The sequence below is a fragment of the Bombina bombina genome, chromosome 5, assembly GCF_027579735.1.
Source record: "Bombina bombina isolate aBomBom1 chromosome 5, aBomBom1.pri, whole genome shotgun sequence".
Classification (NCBI taxonomy): domain Eukaryota; kingdom Metazoa; phylum Chordata; class Amphibia; order Anura; family Bombinatoridae; genus Bombina; species Bombina bombina.
This window is the reverse complement of record NC_069503.1, coordinates 985,491,407-985,509,549: the sequence shown is the minus strand read 5'-3', so window position 1 is coordinate 985,509,549 and position 18,143 is coordinate 985,491,407. Positions and strand designations below refer to the sequence as shown.

General features: G+C 41.0%; 1 protein-coding gene across 1 annotated transcript in view; it reads right to left on the bottom strand.

Moving 5' to 3' along the window:
• Nucleotides 1–18,143, bottom strand: part of TMEM67 (transmembrane protein 67) — a 297,637-nt gene that overhangs the window by 59,389 nt on the left and 220,105 nt on the right. Inside the window, 2 exon segments of the mRNA XM_053715910.1 lie at nt 7,607–7,687; nt 7,770–7,910. Of these exon segments, the coding sequence (XP_053571885.1) occupies nt 7,607–7,687; nt 7,770–7,910 (222 nt within the window).

The following is an 18,143-nucleotide window of genomic DNA, read 5'->3' as shown; positions in this document are numbered from 1 at the left end:
AAAACAAAAACAGAATTTATGTTTACCTGATAAATTACTTTCTCCAACGGTGTGTCCGGTCCACGGCGTCATCCTTACTTGTGGGATATTCTCCTCCCCAACAGGAAATGGCAAAGAGCCCAGCAAAGCTGGTCACATGATCCCTCCTAGGCTCCGCCTACCCCAGTCATTCGACCGACGTTAAGGAGGAATATTTGCATAGGAGAAACCATATGGTACCGTGGTGACTGTAGTTAAAGAAAATAAATTATCAGACCTGATTAAAAAAACCAGGGCGGGCCGTGGACCGGACACACCGTTGGAGAAAGTAATTTATCAGGTAAACATAAATTCTGTTTTCTCCAACATAGGTGTGTCCGGTCCACGGCGTCATCCTTACTTGTGGGAACCAATACCAAAGCTTTAGGACACGGATGAAGGGAGGGAGCAAATCAGGTCACCTAAATGGAAGGCACCACGGCTTGCAAAACCTTTCTCCCAAAAATAGCCTCAGAAGAAGCAAAAGTATCAAACTTGTAAAATTTGGTAAAAGTGTGCAGTGAAGACCAAGTCGCTGCCCTACATATCTGATCAACAGAAGCCTCGTTCTTGAAGGCCCATGTGGAAGCCACAGCCCTAGTGGAATGAGCTGTGATTCTTTCGGGAGGCTGCCGTCCGGCAGTCTCGTAAGCCAATCTGATGATGCTTTTAATCCAAAAAGAGAGAGAGATAGAAGTTGCTTTTTGACCTCTCCTTTTACCAGAATAAACAACAAACAAGGAAGATGTTTGTCTAAAATCCTTTGTAGCATCTAAATAGAATTTTAGAGCGCGAACAACATCCAAATTGTGCAACAAACGTTCCTTCTTTGAAACTGGTTTCGGACACAGAGAAGGTACGATAATCTCCTGGTTAATGTTTTTGTTAGAAACAACTTTTGGAAGAAAACCAGGTTTAGTACGTAAAACCACCTTATCTGCATGGAACACCAGATAAGGAGGAGAACACTGCAGAGCAGATAATTCTGAAACTCTTCTAGCAGAAGAGATTGCAACCAAAAACAAAACTTTCCAAGATAATAACTTAATATCAACGGAATGTAAAGGTTCAAACGGAACCCCCTGAAGAACTGAAAGAACTAAATTGAGACTCCAAGGAGGAGTCAAAGGTTTGTAAACAGGCTTAATTCTAACCAGAGCCTGAACAAAGGCTTGAACATCTGGCACAGCTGCCAGCTTTTTGTGAAGTAACACAGACAAGGCAGAAATCTGTCCCTTCAGGGAACTTGCAGATAATCCTTTTTCCAATCCTTCTTGAAGGAAGGATAGAATCTTAGGAATCTTAACCTTGTCCCAAGGGAATCCTTTAGATTCACACCAACAGATATATTTTTTCCAAATTTTGTGGTAAATCTTTCTAGTTACAGGCTTTCTGGCCTGAACAAGAGTATCGATAACAGAATCTGAGAACCCTCGCTTCGATAAGATCAAGCGTTCAATCTCCAAGCAGTCAGCTGGAGTGAAACCAGGTTCGGATGTTCGAACGGACCCTGAACAAGAAGGTCTCGTCTCAAAGGTAGCTTCCAAGGTGGAGCCGATGACATATTCACCAGATCTGCATACCAAGTCCTGCGTGGCCACGCAGGAGCTATCAAGATCACCGACGCCCTCTCCTGATTGATCCTGGCTACCAGCCTGGGGATGAGAGGGAACGGCGGGAACACATAAGCTAGTTTGAAGGTCCAAGGTGCTACTAGTGCATCCACTAGAGCCGCCTTGGGATCCCTGGATCTGGACCCGTAGCAAGGAACTTTGAAGTTCTGACGAGAGGCCATCAGATCCATGTCTGGAATGCCCCACAGCTGAGTGACTTGGGCAAAGATTTCCGGATGGAGTTCCCACTCCCCCGGATGCAATGTCTGACGACTCAGAAAATCCGCTTCCCAATTTTCCACTCCTGGGATGTGGATAGCGGACAGGTGGCAGGAGTGAGACTCCGCCCATAGAATGATTTTGGTCACTTCTTCCATCGCTAGGGAACTCCTTGTTCCCCCCTGATGGTTGATGTACGCAACAGTTGTCATGTTGTCTGATTGAAACCGTATGAACTTGGCCCTCGCTAGCTGAGGCCAAGCCTTGAGAGCATTGAATATCGCTCTCAGTTCCAGAATATTTATCGGTAGAAGAGATTCTTCCCGAGACCAAAGACCCTGAGCTTTCAGGGATCCCCAGACCGCGCCCCAGCCCATCAGACTGGCGTCGGTCGTGACAATGACCCACTCTGGTCTGCGGAATGTCATCCCTTGTGACAGGTTGTCCAGGGACAGCCACCAACGGAGTGAGTCTCTGGTCCTCTGATTTACTTGTATCTTCGGAGACAAGTCTGTATAATCCCCATTCCACTGACTGAGCATGCACAGTTGTAATGGTCTTAGATGAATGCGCGCAAAAGGAACTATGTCCATAGCCGCTACCATCAACCCGATCACTTCCATGCACTGAGCTATGGAAGGAAGAGGAACGGAATGAAGTATCCGACAAGAGTCTAGAAGCTTTGATTTTCTGGCCTCTGTCAGAAATATCCTCATTTCTAAGGAGTCTATTATTGTTCCCAAGAAGGGAACCCTTGTTGACGGAGATAGAGAACTCTTTTCCACGTTCACTTTCCATCCGTGAGATCTGAGAAAGGCCAGGACGATGTCCGTGTGAGCCTTTGCTTGAGGAAGGGACGACGCTTGAATCAGAATGTCGTCCAAGTAAGGTACTACAGCAATGCCCCTTGGTCTTAGCACAGCTAGAAGGGACCCTAGTACCTTTGTGAAAATCCTTGGAGCAGTGGCTAATCCGAAAGGAAGCGCCACGAACTGGTAATGCTTGTCCAGGAATGCGAACCTTAGGAACCGATGATGTTCCTTGTGGATAGGAATATGTAGATACGCATCCTTTAAATCCACCGTGGTCATGAATTGACCTTCCTGGATGGAAGGAATAATAGTTCGAATGGTTTCCATCTTGAACGATGGAACCTTGAGAAATTTGTTTAAGATCTTGAGATCTAAGATTGGTCTGAACGTTCCCTCTTTTTTGGGAACTATGAACAGATTGGAGTAGAACCCCATCCCTTGTTCTCTTAATGGAACAGGATGAATCACTCCCATTTTTAACAGGTCTTCTACACAATGTAAGAATGCCTGTCTTTTTATGTGGTCTGAAGACAACTGAGACCTGTGGAACCTCCCCCTTGGGGGAAGTCCCTTGAATTCCAGAAGATAACCTTGGGAGACTATTTCTAGCGCCCAAGGATCCAGAACATCTCTTGCCCAAGCCTGAGCGAAGAGAGAGAGTCTGCCCCCCACCAGATCCGGTCCCGGATCGGGGGCCAACATTTCATGCAGTCTTGGTAGCAGTGGCAGGTTTCTTGGCCTGCTTTCCCTTGTTCCAGCCTTGCATTGGTCTCCAAGCTGGCTTGGCTTGAGAAGTATTACCCTCTTGCTTAGAGGACGTAGCACCTCGGGCTGGTCCGTTTCTACGAAAGGGACGAAAATTAGGTTTATTTTTTGCCTTGAAAGGCCGATCCTGAGGAAGGGCGTGGCCCTTACCCCCAGTGATATCAGAGATAATCTCTTTCAAGTCAGGGCCAAACAGCGTTTTCCCCTTGAAAGGAATGTTAAGTAGCTTGTTCTTGGAAGACGCATCAGCCGACCAAGATTTCAACCAAAGCGCTCTGCGCGCCACAATAGCAAACCCAGAATTCTTAGCCGCTAACCTAGCCAATTGCAAAGTGGCGTCTAGGGTGAAAGAATTAGCCAATTTGAGAGCATTGATTCTGTCCATAATCTCCTCATAAGGAGGAGAATCACTATCGACCGCCTTTATCAGCTCATCGAACCAGAAACATGCGGCTGTAGCGACAGGGACAATGCATGCAATTGGTTGTAGAAGGTAACCCTGCTGAACAAACATCTTTTTAAGCAAACCTTCTAATTTTTTATCCATAGGATCTTTGAAAGCACAACTATCCTCTATGGGTATAGTGGTGCGTTTGTTTAAAGTGGAAACCGCTCCCTCGACCTTGGGGACTGTCTGCCATAAGTCCTTTCTGGGGTCGACCAAAGGAAACAATTTTTTAAATATGGGGGGAGGGACGAAAGGAATACCGGGCCTTTCCCATTCTTTATTAACAATGTCCGCCACCCGCTTGGGTATAGGAAAAGCTTCTGGGAGCCCCGGCACCTCTAGGAACTTGTCCATTTTACATAGCTTCTCTGGGATGACCAACTTGTCACAATCATCCAGAGTGGATAATACCTCCTTAAGCAGAATGCGGAGATGTTCCAACTTAAATTTAAATGCAATCACATCAGGTTCAGCCTGTTGAGAAATGTTCCCTGAATCAGTAATTTCTCCCTCAGACAAAACCTCCCTGGCCCCATCAGACTGGGTTAGGGGCCCTTCAGAGATATTAGTATCAGCGTTGCCATGCTCTTCAGTATCTAAAACAGAGCAGCCGCGCTTACGCTGACAAGTGTTCATTTGGGCTAAAATGTTTTTGACAGAATTATCCATTACAGCCGTTAATTGTTGCATAGTAAGGAGTATTGGCGCGCTAGATGTACTAGGGGCCTCCTGAGTGGGCAAGACTCGTGTAGACGAAGGAGGGAATGATGCAGTACCATGCTTACTCCCCTCACTTGAGGAATCATCTTGGGCATCATTGTCATTATCACATAAATCACATTTATTTAAATGAATAGGAATTCTGGCTTCCCCACATTCAGAACACAGTCTATCTGGTAGTTCAGACATGTTAAACAGGCATAAACTTGATAACAAAGTACAAAAAACGTTTTAAAATAAAACCGTTACTGTCACTTTAAATTTTAAACTGAACACACTTTATTACTGCAATTGCGAAAAAACATGAAGGAATTGTACAAAATTCACCAAATTTTCACCACAGTGTCTTAAAGCCTTAAAAATATTGCACACCAAATTTGGAAGCTTTAACCCTTAAAATAACGGAACCGGAGCCGTTTTAAACTTTAACCCCTTTACAGTCCCTGGTATCTGCTTTGCTGAGACCCAACCAAGCCCAAAGGGGAATACGATACCAAATGACGCCTTCAGAAAGTCTTTTCTAAGTATCAGAGCTCCACACACATGCGACTGCATGCCATGCCTCTCAAAAACAAGTGCGCCACACCGGCGCGAAAATGAGGCTCTGCTTATGCTTTGGGAAAGCCCCTAAGGAATAAGGTGTCTAATACAGTGCCTGCCGATATTCTTATATCAAAAAACCCAGATAAAATGATTCCTCAAGGCTAAATATGTGTTAATAATGAATCGATTTAGCCCAGAAAAGTCTACAGTCTTAATAAGCCCTTGTGAAGCCCTTATTTATGATCGTAATAAACATGGCTTACCGGATCCCATAGGGAAAATGACAGCTTCCAGCATTACATCGTCTTGTTAGAATGTGTCATACCTCAAGCAGCAAGAGACTGCATACTGTTCCCCCAACTGAAGTTAGTAGCTCTCAACAGTCCTGTGTGGAACAGCCATGGATTTTAGTTACGGTTGCTAAAATCATTTTCCTCATACAAACAGAAATCTTCATCTCTTTTCTGTTTCTGAGTAAATAGTACATACCAGCACTATTTCAAAATAACAAACTCTTGATTGAATAATAAAAACTACAGTTAAACACTAAAAAACTCTAAGCCATCTCCGTGGAGATGTTGCCTGTACAACGGCAAAGAGAATGACTGGGGTAGGCGGAGCCTAGGAGGGATCATGTGACCAGCTTTGCTGGGCTCTTTGCCATTTCCTGTTGGGGAGGAGAATATCCCACAAGTAAGGATGACGCCGTGGACCGGACACACCTATGTTGGAGAAAACGGCACCTGACACCCCAATGGCTGGGGCACTCACCACCTCCTATGACCAGACCCCTGCGGACTAGAAAATTTCCTTCGCGACACGGTCGGGAATGCGAAAATGTAAAACGGAACGGAACCACGCCCAAACACAAGGTGAACGGTACAGTGCAAAAAAGCGCGCCCAACCAAAAGGCCTCGTCACTACCAAAGGCCTCAATGTTCCAAGCCACGAGCAAATAAACATCACACATAAGCAGGTTGAATCACATAACAAACATGATTATAAACCCCCCTGTTCAATAAAGCCCCTCAAGAGATATTAACCCTTGATTCCAAGATACTACAAGAGACCCACTGAGACCCTTATGATATTTAGTTAGACCCGCAAGGTGGTAGCCTCTCAGGAAAACTTTCACATTACAGTACATTGAGAATAAAGTAAAATGAAACAATCTTACCGGAATCTACGCCGTGGAACAGGAACATGGCCATTCAAGTGTTATGGATAGTAGGATTGCCTCCGCCATGGACTCGAGAGAAGAAAGTAGGCAGCGGAGCGAAGTTCGACAACGCTGATAGCTTGAGGAGCTGTTAATCTGAGTTGGGATGGTTTCGCAGAAAGACTCTCCCTGCATCTCCGGACTCTAACTTTCATCCAAACCCTCACTGAGAGGCTGACAGGACTACTTAAAACTCCTGACCCATGCCGAAGAGTACTACCCTCCATAAGAGACAAAAAACTAATTCAAAATTCTGACACTTCTCTGTCATCCTCCTGGGACGAAAGGCAAAGAATGACTGGATGAGGGAAGTGGGAGGAGTATTAAGCCTTTGGCTGGGTCGTCTTTGCCTCCTCCTGGTGGCCAGGTTCCTATGTAATGAATGCAGCTGTGGACTCTTTCCATTTAAGAAGAAAATGTGCCTCAGTAGAACACGAAGGCGCTAGTCTATAACGAAAGGCATAACTTACCTCCGCCGGGGGTATAACACTTTATTAAATATGAATATTGCATAAATATGCTTTTACATGTTTTCATCTACTTAACTGCGCAGGGTTCCAATGCACTTCTTTATATGCATACAAATGTATTTATGTGTTTATATATGTCTGTAAATATATAAATACATATGTACACACATATATATACACACACACATATATATATATATATATATATATATATATTAAAGCCGTTTGGCTGCCTTTTTTTTTTAATCTAACATATCTAACATATCATATCTTTGAGCACTTATAACTTTATAGTGCAATATTTTTTTTCGTGCAATATTTTTTATTAGATAGTGTTATTATGAGTGTAACTGTAATTTTCAATGTATTTTCATGTGTTTGTGACACTTTTTTCTTTTAACCAGAGCTCTGAGGTTATGCCATCCCAATGTGTTAAACTCAATTGTGCTCAAAAAAGATGTTTACTTTCAACTTATAATACTAGCGCTACATCCGACATGCACCAACGGCCATGATAAACCCGATATCGCTTGTGCGTTACTGTTAGCGCACCACTCGTTATCTGGCCCAAAGTGGGCAATTTATCCAATATGTATATAAGTGAGAACAACCTCCCACCCGACCTTTAATACATCAGGAGTTATCTTTATTTTTTAAACTGACTTTAGAGACTATAGCTATGCCATTCAAGAACAATTCTATTGGGCATGCAGAAATATATGGACAAACCATTATAGAACATTCACATTCATTCCATCATTAGCATACCATTTACTTACATTACTCATGGAGCATAAGTCAACAAATTGCCTTATTTTGTCTTCCACAAATCTTTCATAAATGCCAGAGAAGAAGAGGATCTGTAAAAAGTGCAAGCAAGTTATTTTTATTTGCAACGTCATAGAATATTAACAAACAAAGTATATGTCATTCAGAGTTTACTTGTAAAAAGCCAATGCTGAGCCATAGTAATGTAGACACTCCATATCTCAAAATGCGACTCCATGGAGCTATGTAATCTTCAAAGTTTCTTGACAGACTGGATGAGGAATCCATTAAGGCTAAATTTTTAAAACCAACAATCTGAAAATAAATAAATGAAAAAAAACAAAAAATTGAATTTAGCCCATAGCGGCCTGGTCCATTTCTACTCTCCACATCCATACACACACACACAGATATTATATATATATATATATATATATATATATATATATATATATATATATATATATATATATATACATACACACTGTATATGTATGTATGTATATATCCACAATAACATATCCACATATATATGTGTGTGTGTATTCTTCTAACTTTCAAATGTATTACAAACATTTAATAATATAACGTATATTTCTGGGATAAGAAAAAATATCACCTTGGAATAAATCATGATTATTTATTTGATACACAATTTTAAAATCAGTATATTAATGCACAATTCAAGCTTTATGTGGAATATACTGTATATAAATATGAATATATATATATATATATATATATATATATATATATATATATATATATATATATATATATATATATATATATATATATATATATACATACATTTGGGGGAAAAAATAATGTTACCATCATTATTTTGCACACATTTTTTGTAACTTTTTTCTACTGCCCCCAGACAGGTTGTTGCGTATCAAGGAACCCTGATCCTACAACATTCTACACAATGATTGCATGATTAATGCAGGAGTTAATTTATATCTTTACCTAACTGGCCAACAAATGTAACAGGGTTTTCAAGGGGTGTGACCCTGAACGGTAATATACAGCAAATTTTGATACAAGAATAGAAACAAAGACAACAGATAAGAACCAAACGTCTTACTGAGTCTGCGCATATTTTTTTTCTGAAGTGTATATTACTACTGCCCCCCCCAGCACCAGGTGCCTCATTTTAAGCAAAATGCTTTATTAAATCCCTTAAAGGGCCACTAAACCCAAAATCTTTCTTTCATGATTCAGATAGAGAATACAAATTTAAACAACATTACAATTTACTTCTATTATTTATTTTGCTTATTTTTCTAGATATCCTTAGTTGAAGAAAAAGCAATGCACATGGTGAGCCAATCACACGAGGCTTCTATGTGCAGCAACCAATCAGCAGCTACTGAGCATATCTAGATATGCTTTTCAGCAAAGAATATCAAGAGAATAAAACAAATTAGATAATATAAATAAATTAGAAAGATGTTTAAAATTGCATTCTCTTTCTGAATCATGAAAGAAAAAATGTGGGTTTTATGGCCCTTTAATAGAAACAAACTTTACTATTATAGCGTCTATTTCCTTTCTCTCCTCTATGCTATACATACCAAGATCATGATACATTTCAAACTTATTTTTAAACCTGTCACCATATTAGCAGCTCTACTTGGAATAGTCTCTAGTTTATTTATATCATTCTGTAGATACAGTTTCCAGAAACTTTTCTCCTGTTAATAATAATCTTTCTGCAGAATAAAGTATCCTACAGACTGTATCTACTACATGACTGCATTGTTGACCAAAGTCCAAATAATCTGAAATAAATGTCCAAGTTTTGCTTATTGTTATTAAATTACATTGAATCATTAATTAACCTATGCGTTTTAGCATTTTAAACGCATAATTTGTACGTTGTGGTGAAATTTAGATCGCATTCGTACATTTTGTACTTTTTTTTATATCGTTAATCATCTATTGATCTACATCTCAGGGAATATTTTTTCTGTACTAACTGCAAAAATGACACAAAGCACACTAGCAATATCACGGATGAATATTTTAAACAAAACAAGCTCAAGAACTGGCCTCTGGGGACCACCACCAGTAACTTCCCACTTCTTTGAATACACACCAATAAATAAAACACTCTGCTATATAAAACAGTCTGTTTCATTGTTGTCATAAAAATAAAAAAGCAGTGGGTTATACTTAGGAGACATTACTACAATATGTATTATTCATCATTTTAAAATGATTTTTACCTTTTGTTTATTTATTTAACTTCATTTGTGCAGGATCCATTACGTCCTGCCTCTACAGGAAGCAGTAGCTTAAAGGGACATGTAACCCCAAAATTTTCTTTCATGAATTAGGTAAAACATACAATTTGAAAGAATTTTTACTTCAATTATCAAATTTGTTTCATTCACTTGGTAGCATTTGTTGAAAGAGCAGCGATGTACTACTGGTTTTTAACTGAACTCATGTGTGAGCCAATTACAATTGGTATATATATATATATATATATATATATATATATACTGTATATATATATATATATATATATATATGCAGCCACCAATCAGCAGCTAGAACCTAGGTTATTTGCTGCTCCTGAGCTTACCTAGATAAACCTTGCAGCAAAGGATAACAAGAGAATGAAGCAAATTAAACAACAGAAGTAAATTGGAAAGTTGTTTAAAATTGTATGCTGTGTCTAAAATCATGAATGTCTAATTATGACTTTACTGTCCTTTTAACCTTTGAAGTAGTTAATTGGAGATACCTGCATTACTTCTAGTCAGTTAATTGCCCATGCTTGTTCATTTTGCAAGAAAACACAATATGTCTTTTTAGGGCTTACTTTATCATATTTTGTTTTACTAAAGAAGCACTGTTTCATATCTATTCATTCAATTGGGATTCAATACCCAAGCTAGAGTACACAGATGATACGGGAGGGACAAGACAGGTAACCTAAACGGAACGAGTCGTAACTCTCTCTGGAGGCTGCTGTCCAGCAGTCTCATATGCAAAAAGTATAATACTCTTCAGTCAAAAAGAAAGAAGTAGCCGTATCACAAACATTTAGTCGCCTGCAGGAGAAAACCTTAATGGAAGATAAGGTAAGGAGACTCATACTGCAATACCGAGAGCTCTGACACTCTACAAGCAGAAGAGATTGCAACAAGAAATATAATTTTCCAAGATAACAACTTAACATCGAAGGAATGCATAGGCCCAAACGGAGCCCCTTGAAGAAGTTTAAGAAGTAAATTCAGACTCCATGGAGATGTAACCAGTTTGAACACAGGCCTGATCTTGACCAAGGCCTGACAAAATGATTGTACATCCAAAACATCATGTTTGTGTAACAAAATAGATAATGCCGAGATTTGACCCTTTAGGGAACAGGTCGATAAACTTTTCTCCAAGCCCTTTTGGAGAAAAGACAAAATTCTAAGAATCCTAACTCTACTCCATGAGTAGCTCTGGGATTCAAAGAGATATTTACGCCATATCTTATGGGAATCTCTCTAGTTACATGCTTGCTAGCCTGAATCATGGTACTATATGACCGAATCAGAAAAACCCTGCTTAGACAAAATTAAGCGTTGAATCTCCAAGCAGTCCTCCTCAGAGAAACTAGATTTGGGTGAAAGAAGGACCCTTGAATTAGAAAGTCCATCTTCAACAGAAGTCTCCACAGTGGTAGAGATGACATATCCACCAGATCCGCATACCAAATCCCGTGAAGCCAAGCAGGAGCAATGAAGATCACTGATGCCCTCTCCTGCTTGATCCGAGCAATAATCCTAGGAAGAAGTGCAAACTGAGGAATTTGGTATGCTAGACTGAAGGTCCAATGGACCTCCACAGCATCTATCAGTTCCGCCTGGGAGTCCCTGGACCACGACCGTATCTCGGGAACTTGGCAGTCTGTCGAGATGCCAAGAGGTCTACTTCCGGCTGACCCCACCTGAGAATCAAGCTGGAGAACACTTCCGGTTGGAGTTCCCACTCCCCCGGATGAAAAGGTCTGCCTGTTCAGAAAAATCCGCCTCCCAGTTGTCCACCCCTGGGATATGGATCGTCGACAGACAACAAGAATGGGCCTCCGCCCACTGACTTATCTAGATTACCCCTGTCATCGCTAAGGAACTCCTCCCTGATGATTGATGTAAGTCACTGAAGACATATAGTCCAACTGGAACCTGAAGGCTGGACCGAAGCTAACTGGGGCCAGGCCAGAAGAGCATTGAAAATCGCCCTCAGCTCCAGGATGTATATAGGAAGAACAGACTCTGACTGAGTCCACAATCCTTAACTGCAGAGATCAGAGATGGAACCGAGCAAATGGGATGATGTCCATTGCCGCTACCATCAGCCCTATTAACTCCATGTACTGAGCCACTGATAGCCGAGGAGTGGACTGAAAAGCTAGACAAGTATCGACAATCTTTGATTTCCTGACTTCTTTCAGAAAAATCTTCATCGATAGTGAATCTATTATGGTTCCCAAGAAAATTACCCTTGTATTCGGGACTAAGGAACTCTTACCCAAATTTACCTTCCCACCGTGAGGTCGCAGGAAGGAAAAAGACAACTCCGTGTGGAATCTTGCTGATTGTAAGGATGGCGCCTGGGCTCGTAAGTCTTTCATTAAGGGGGCCACTGCAATACCCTGTAACCGAAGCACCGCCAACAGCGGTCCCAGAACCTTTGAGAAAATTCTAGGAGCTGTGGCAAGACCGAAGGGAAGAGCCACACATTGGAAGTGTTTGTCTAGAAAAGCAAATCTTAGAAACTTGAGATGATCCCTGTGAATGGAAACATGCAGGTACGCGTCCCTTAAATCCACTTGACATAAATTGACCCTCTTGGATCAAAGGGAGAATGGAACGAATAGCTTCCATCTTGAAGGATGGTACTCTGAGAAATTTGTTTAAATTCTTAATTAGCCTTAAGGTTCCCTCATTTTTGGGAACTATGAGCAGATTGGAATAAAATCCCAGACCCTGCTCCTGAACTGGAACAGGAACCTTGTTGGTAAGGTCTCTTACACCTTGTAAGAACCCCTCTTTGTTATCTGGTCTGCAGACAGTCTTGAAAGTAGAAACCTGCCCCTGGGAGGCAAACTCTTGAATTCTAACTTGCATCCTTGGGACACTATTTCTATTGTCCAGGGATCCTGAACATCTCGAACCCAAGTCTGAGCGAAGCAGGAAAGTCTACCCCCTACAAGATCCGCTCCCGGATCGAGGGCATGCCCTTCATGCTGTCCTTGATTCAACAGCAGGCTTCTTGTATTGTTTTATCTTATACCAAGATTGATTGGGTCTCCATGTAGGCCCAGTCTGTTCCTGTTTGGGGACAGAAGAGAATTTCTCTTGAAATTTCGGAAGGAACGAAAATTGCTCTGTCGTCCTTTTTGTCTGTTTCTCTTATTTATTTATTTATTTTTTTTTTTCAGATGACAAGTTGCAGGGAAACATTTGTAAAAAAAGAAGGAATTAGCTCTTTAAAGAGCCTATATCCTAACCTGGATTTCATCCATAGAAGTTATCATACTATAAACAACGCATTGAACCTATATGCGCACTAGTGACGGTAGCAATGGACACAGTTGGCTGCCATTGAAGATTATTTTATTTTTTATAGATCCTCTAATTTCTTGTCCATAGGATCTTAGAGAACCCAACTATCCTCTAAGGGTATAATAGCTCTAGTGTCGGAGTCATCCGAGGCAGCAAAACCTCCTATATTAACAAATGGAGGTATTTAAGCTAAACAACTAAACCCGAACAACCTCAGGATCAGAGAAAGACCTTACTCCAACTTAGACTGAGAATTCCCCCACAGATTCTATCTAACGGCTAGATTCACGGTCGGCTCCAAGGGGGGGGGGGGGGCATTGGGGGCCAATGCCCACCCAAATGGAATGCTGTGCCCCCTCAAAAACAGGATTTTTTTTTATAAAAAAAATAAATAAATAATAATTTTTACTTAAAATTTTTTATTTTTTTGCCCCGCAACTTCTCTGGGGGAGGGGGCCCTTGTGCGCGCTCAAATGTGCACTCAGTCAGTGCAGTGGAAGGCTGGGGTATGAGAGAGAGTGTCTGCGTCAGTCAGGAAGTAGAAGGAAGAACTTGAAGGTAAGGTGCTTATTAATATGTGTAAAGCAAGGGGTTAATCTACTCTTGTTTAGTGACCTCCGCTGTTCATATCCTTAATACTAAGGGATATTACAGCTATTTATCACGGAGGAGATTAAGACACTGCCTTTTTAGAGGCACAACATGTTGTGGGGCCGGTACTCGAGTCGGTGAGTGAAGGTTCAGATTACCTTCGTCCGACTTATGCTGTTAGATGCTGTTTAGACAGAACGCGATCTATTTGCTCTTACAGTTCACTCCCCTGATCTCTCGGTCTAACGTAGTAGGACCGGCATTATTTGATTGCCGTTCACCTTACTAATATAGCATATTCGTCTGTATTTGGTGGCAATAGTTATACGCACCAATAGCGCAGTGCCTTACTTTGTACTTTGTTGGGACAAGGTTGTTTGTAATTCAGCTATGTTTTCTTTGGTGCCATTTTATTTTATTTCCGTGGTGGTGGTACGCACCTTAGTCTGTGTTTTTTGGTGCTCTTTGTTGCATTGCACCATAATACTTTTTATTTAATGTGCACATAGTTATGGAGAGGTACTGAGTTGCTTTTGTACTTAAAGCTTGTATTCAGTTAGTAGGACATTTTCTCCTGTCCTTTTCTGTGGTTCTCTGCTGTTTGCTGCCATCTTGTGGCAGTTTAATATTACTGCATATGCTTGTTTTAATATGGATGCTTAATCTATCTCCTTCATAATGAGGAGTTTATTTCTTATTGCGGCCAATTCTATTTGTATTTTGTAAAATCAAAATTATAATGCTGCAGCATCCGTAGGTAAATATATAAAGGATATATATATATATATATATATATATATATATATATATATATACATACATACACACACACACACAACATAATTTGTGGTGTGTACCTTTATATTAAAAAAAATAAAATAAAAGCACAACTAAAGTATACTTATGTACAAGTGTGTGTGTGCATATATATATATATATATATATATATATGTATGTATGTGTGTGTATATATATATATATATATATATATATATATACACACACACACTTTAAAAATAATAAATAAAATAATGAATTGTTATGTAATGCTGCATGCTGGGGGCAGAGTTAGCTACCGAACTGTGAGGTTGCATCACGCATCTGCAAGGAGCTCCGTGTCTTAACCTCTTATTTGGAATTGGAAATTAATTAGAGACTTTTTGGACTTGTCTTAACCCTATTAACCCATTAATGACAACTGACGTACCAGGTACGTCATGCAAAAACAGTTAATGACAATGGACGTACCTGGTACGTCAGTTGTCTAACAGAGTGCTGGAAGCGATCACAAATGCTTCCAGCAGCTCTGAGGGTATTGCAGTGATGCCTCGATATGGAGGCATCCTGCAATACCACTTTACAAGCCTCCGATGCAGAGAGAGCCACTCTGTGGCCCTCTCTGCACCGGTAGCGATGGTGCCAGTGTCCGGGTGTGAGGGTGCGTGCGCGTGCACGTGTACGAGGGGTGAGTGTGCACGTAAACGTGCATGGGCGTGTGCACGGGGCGCACATGCACGTGCGTGTGCGCACATTAGCCACACTGACACCAATGAATGAGGGCAGAAAGGGAGAAAAAGGTAAAAAAAAAATTTAAATATAAAAGGATCTGGGAGGGGGTGGGGGTATTGTGGGGGGGCTGCTACACTACAGAAATAGTTTTTAAGTTAAAAATAAAATAAAAATACTTTTTGGGGGGTTTCTGGGGCCAAACTGGGCACTAGCAGACAGCTGCCAGTACCCAAGATGGCGGTAATTAGGTAGAGGAGAGGGTTAGAGAGCTGGAGGGGGGATCAGGGAGGTTGGGGCTAAGGCAGGGGTCCATCACAGCTAAAATATTTTATTATTTTTATTTAAAAAAAAAAAAAAAAACTCTTTTATTTAGTACTGGCAGACTTTCTGCCAGTACTTAAGATGGCGGGAACAATTGTGGGGTGGGGGAGGGAAGAGAGCTGTTTGGGAGGGATCAGGGGGTGGGATGTGTCAGGTGGGAGGCTGATCTCTAAAATTAACCCTGCAAGCTCCCTACAAGCTACCTAATTTAACCCCTTCACTGCTGGGCATAATTAACGTGTGGTGCGCAGCAGCATTTAGCGGCCTTCTAATTACCAAAAAGCAACGCCAAAGCCATATAAGTCTGCTATTTCTGAACAAAGGGGATCCCAGAGAAGCTTTTACAACAATTTCTGCCATAATAGCACAAGCTGTTTGTAAATAATTTCAGTGAGAAACCTAAAATTGTGAAAAATGTAAAGTTTTTTTTTTATTTGCTCGCATTTGGCGGTGAAATGGTGGCATAAAATATACCAAAATGGGCCTAGATCAATACTTGGGGTTGTCTACTACACTACAGCTAAAATTAACCCTACAAGCTCCCTAATTAACCCCTTCACTCCTGGGCATAAAACACGTGTGGTGTGCAGCGGCATTTAGCGGCCTTCTAATTACCAAAAAGCAACCCCAAAGCCATATAAGTCTGCTATTTCTGAAAAAAGGGGATCCCAGAGAAGCATTTACAACCATTTGTGCCATAATTGCAGAAGCTGTTTGTAAATAATTTCAGTGGGAAACCTAAAGTTTGTGACAAATTTTGTGAAAAAGTGAACTTTTTTTTTTTATCACATTTGGCGGTGAAATGGTGGCCTGAAATATACCAAAATGGGCCTAGATCAATACTTTGGGTTGTCTTCTAAAAAAAAATATATACATGTCAAGGGATATTCAGGTATTCCTGACAGATATCAGGGTTCCAATGTAACTAGCGCTAATTTTGAAAAAAACATAATTTATGCTTACCTGATAAATTCCTTTCTCCTGTAGTGTGGTCAGTCCACGGGTCATCATTACTTCTGGGATATTAACTCCTCCCCAACAGGAAGTGCAAGAGGATCACCCAAGCAGAGCTGCTATATAGCTCCTCCCCTCTACGTCACACCCAGTCATTCGACCAAGAACCAAACGAGAAAGGAGAAACTATAGGGTGCAGTGGTGACTGGAGTATAATTTAAAAATTTAGACCTGCCATAAAAAACAGGGCGGGCCGTGGACTGACCACACTACAGGAGAAAGGAATTTATCAGGTAAGCATAAATTATGTTTTCTCCTGTTAAGTGTGGTCAGTCCACGGGTCATCATTACTTCTGGGATACCAATACCAAAGCTAAAGTACACGGATGACGGGAGGGACAGGCAGGATCTTTATACGGAAGGAACCACTGCCTGAAGTACCTTTCTCCCAAAAACAGCCTCCGAAGAAGCAAAAGTGTCAAATTTGGAAAATTTGGAAAAAGTATGAAGAGAAGACCAAGTTGCAGCCTTGCAAATCTGTTCAACAGAGGCCTCATTCTTAAAGGCCCAAGTGGAAGCCACAGCTCTAGTGGAATGAGCTGTAATTCTTTCAGGAGGCTGCTGTCCAGCAGTCTCATAGGCTAAACGTATTATGCTACGAAGCCAAAAAGAGAGAGAGGTAGCAGAAGCTTTTTGACCTCTCCTCTGTCCAGAATAAACGACAAACAGGGAAGAAGTTTGGCGAAAATCTTTAGTTGCCTGTAAATAAAATTTCAGGGCACGGACTACATCTAGATTGTGCAGAAGTCGTTCCTTCTTTGAAGAAGGATTCGGACACAATGATGGCACAACAATCTCTTGATTGATATTCTTGTTAGTGACAACCTTAGGTAAGAACCCAGGTTTAGTACGCAGAACAACCTTATCTGAATGAAAAATCAGATACGGAGAATCACAGTGTAAGGCTGATAACTCAGAGACTCTGCGAGCCGAGGAAATAGCCATTAAAAACAGAACTTTCCAAGATAACAGCTTGATATCAATGGAATGAAGGGGTTCAAACCAAACACCCTGTAAAACGTTAAGAACTAAATTTAAGCTCCATGGTGGAGCAACAGTTTTAAACACAGGCTTAATCCTGGCCAAAGCCTGGCAAAAAGCCTGAACGTCTGGAACTTCTGACAGACGCTTGTGTAAAAGAATGGACAGAGCTGAGATCTGTCCCTTTAAGGAACTAGCAGATAAACCCTTTTCTAAACCTTCTTGTAGAAAAGACAATATCCTAGGAATCCTAACTTTACTCCATGAGTAACTCTTGGATTCGCACCAATGTAAGTATTTACGCCATATTTTATGGTAAATCTTTCTGGTAACAGGCTTCCTAGCCTGTATTAAGGTATCAATAACTGACTCCGAAAAACCACGCTTTGATAAAATCAAGCGTTCAATTTCCAAGCAGTCAGCTTCAGAGAAATTAGATTTTGATGTTTGAAAGGACCCTGAATTAGAAGGTCCTGTCTCAGAGGCAGAGACCAAGGTGGACAGGATGACATGTCCACTAGATCTGCATACCAGGTCCTGCGTGGCCACGCAGGCGCTATTA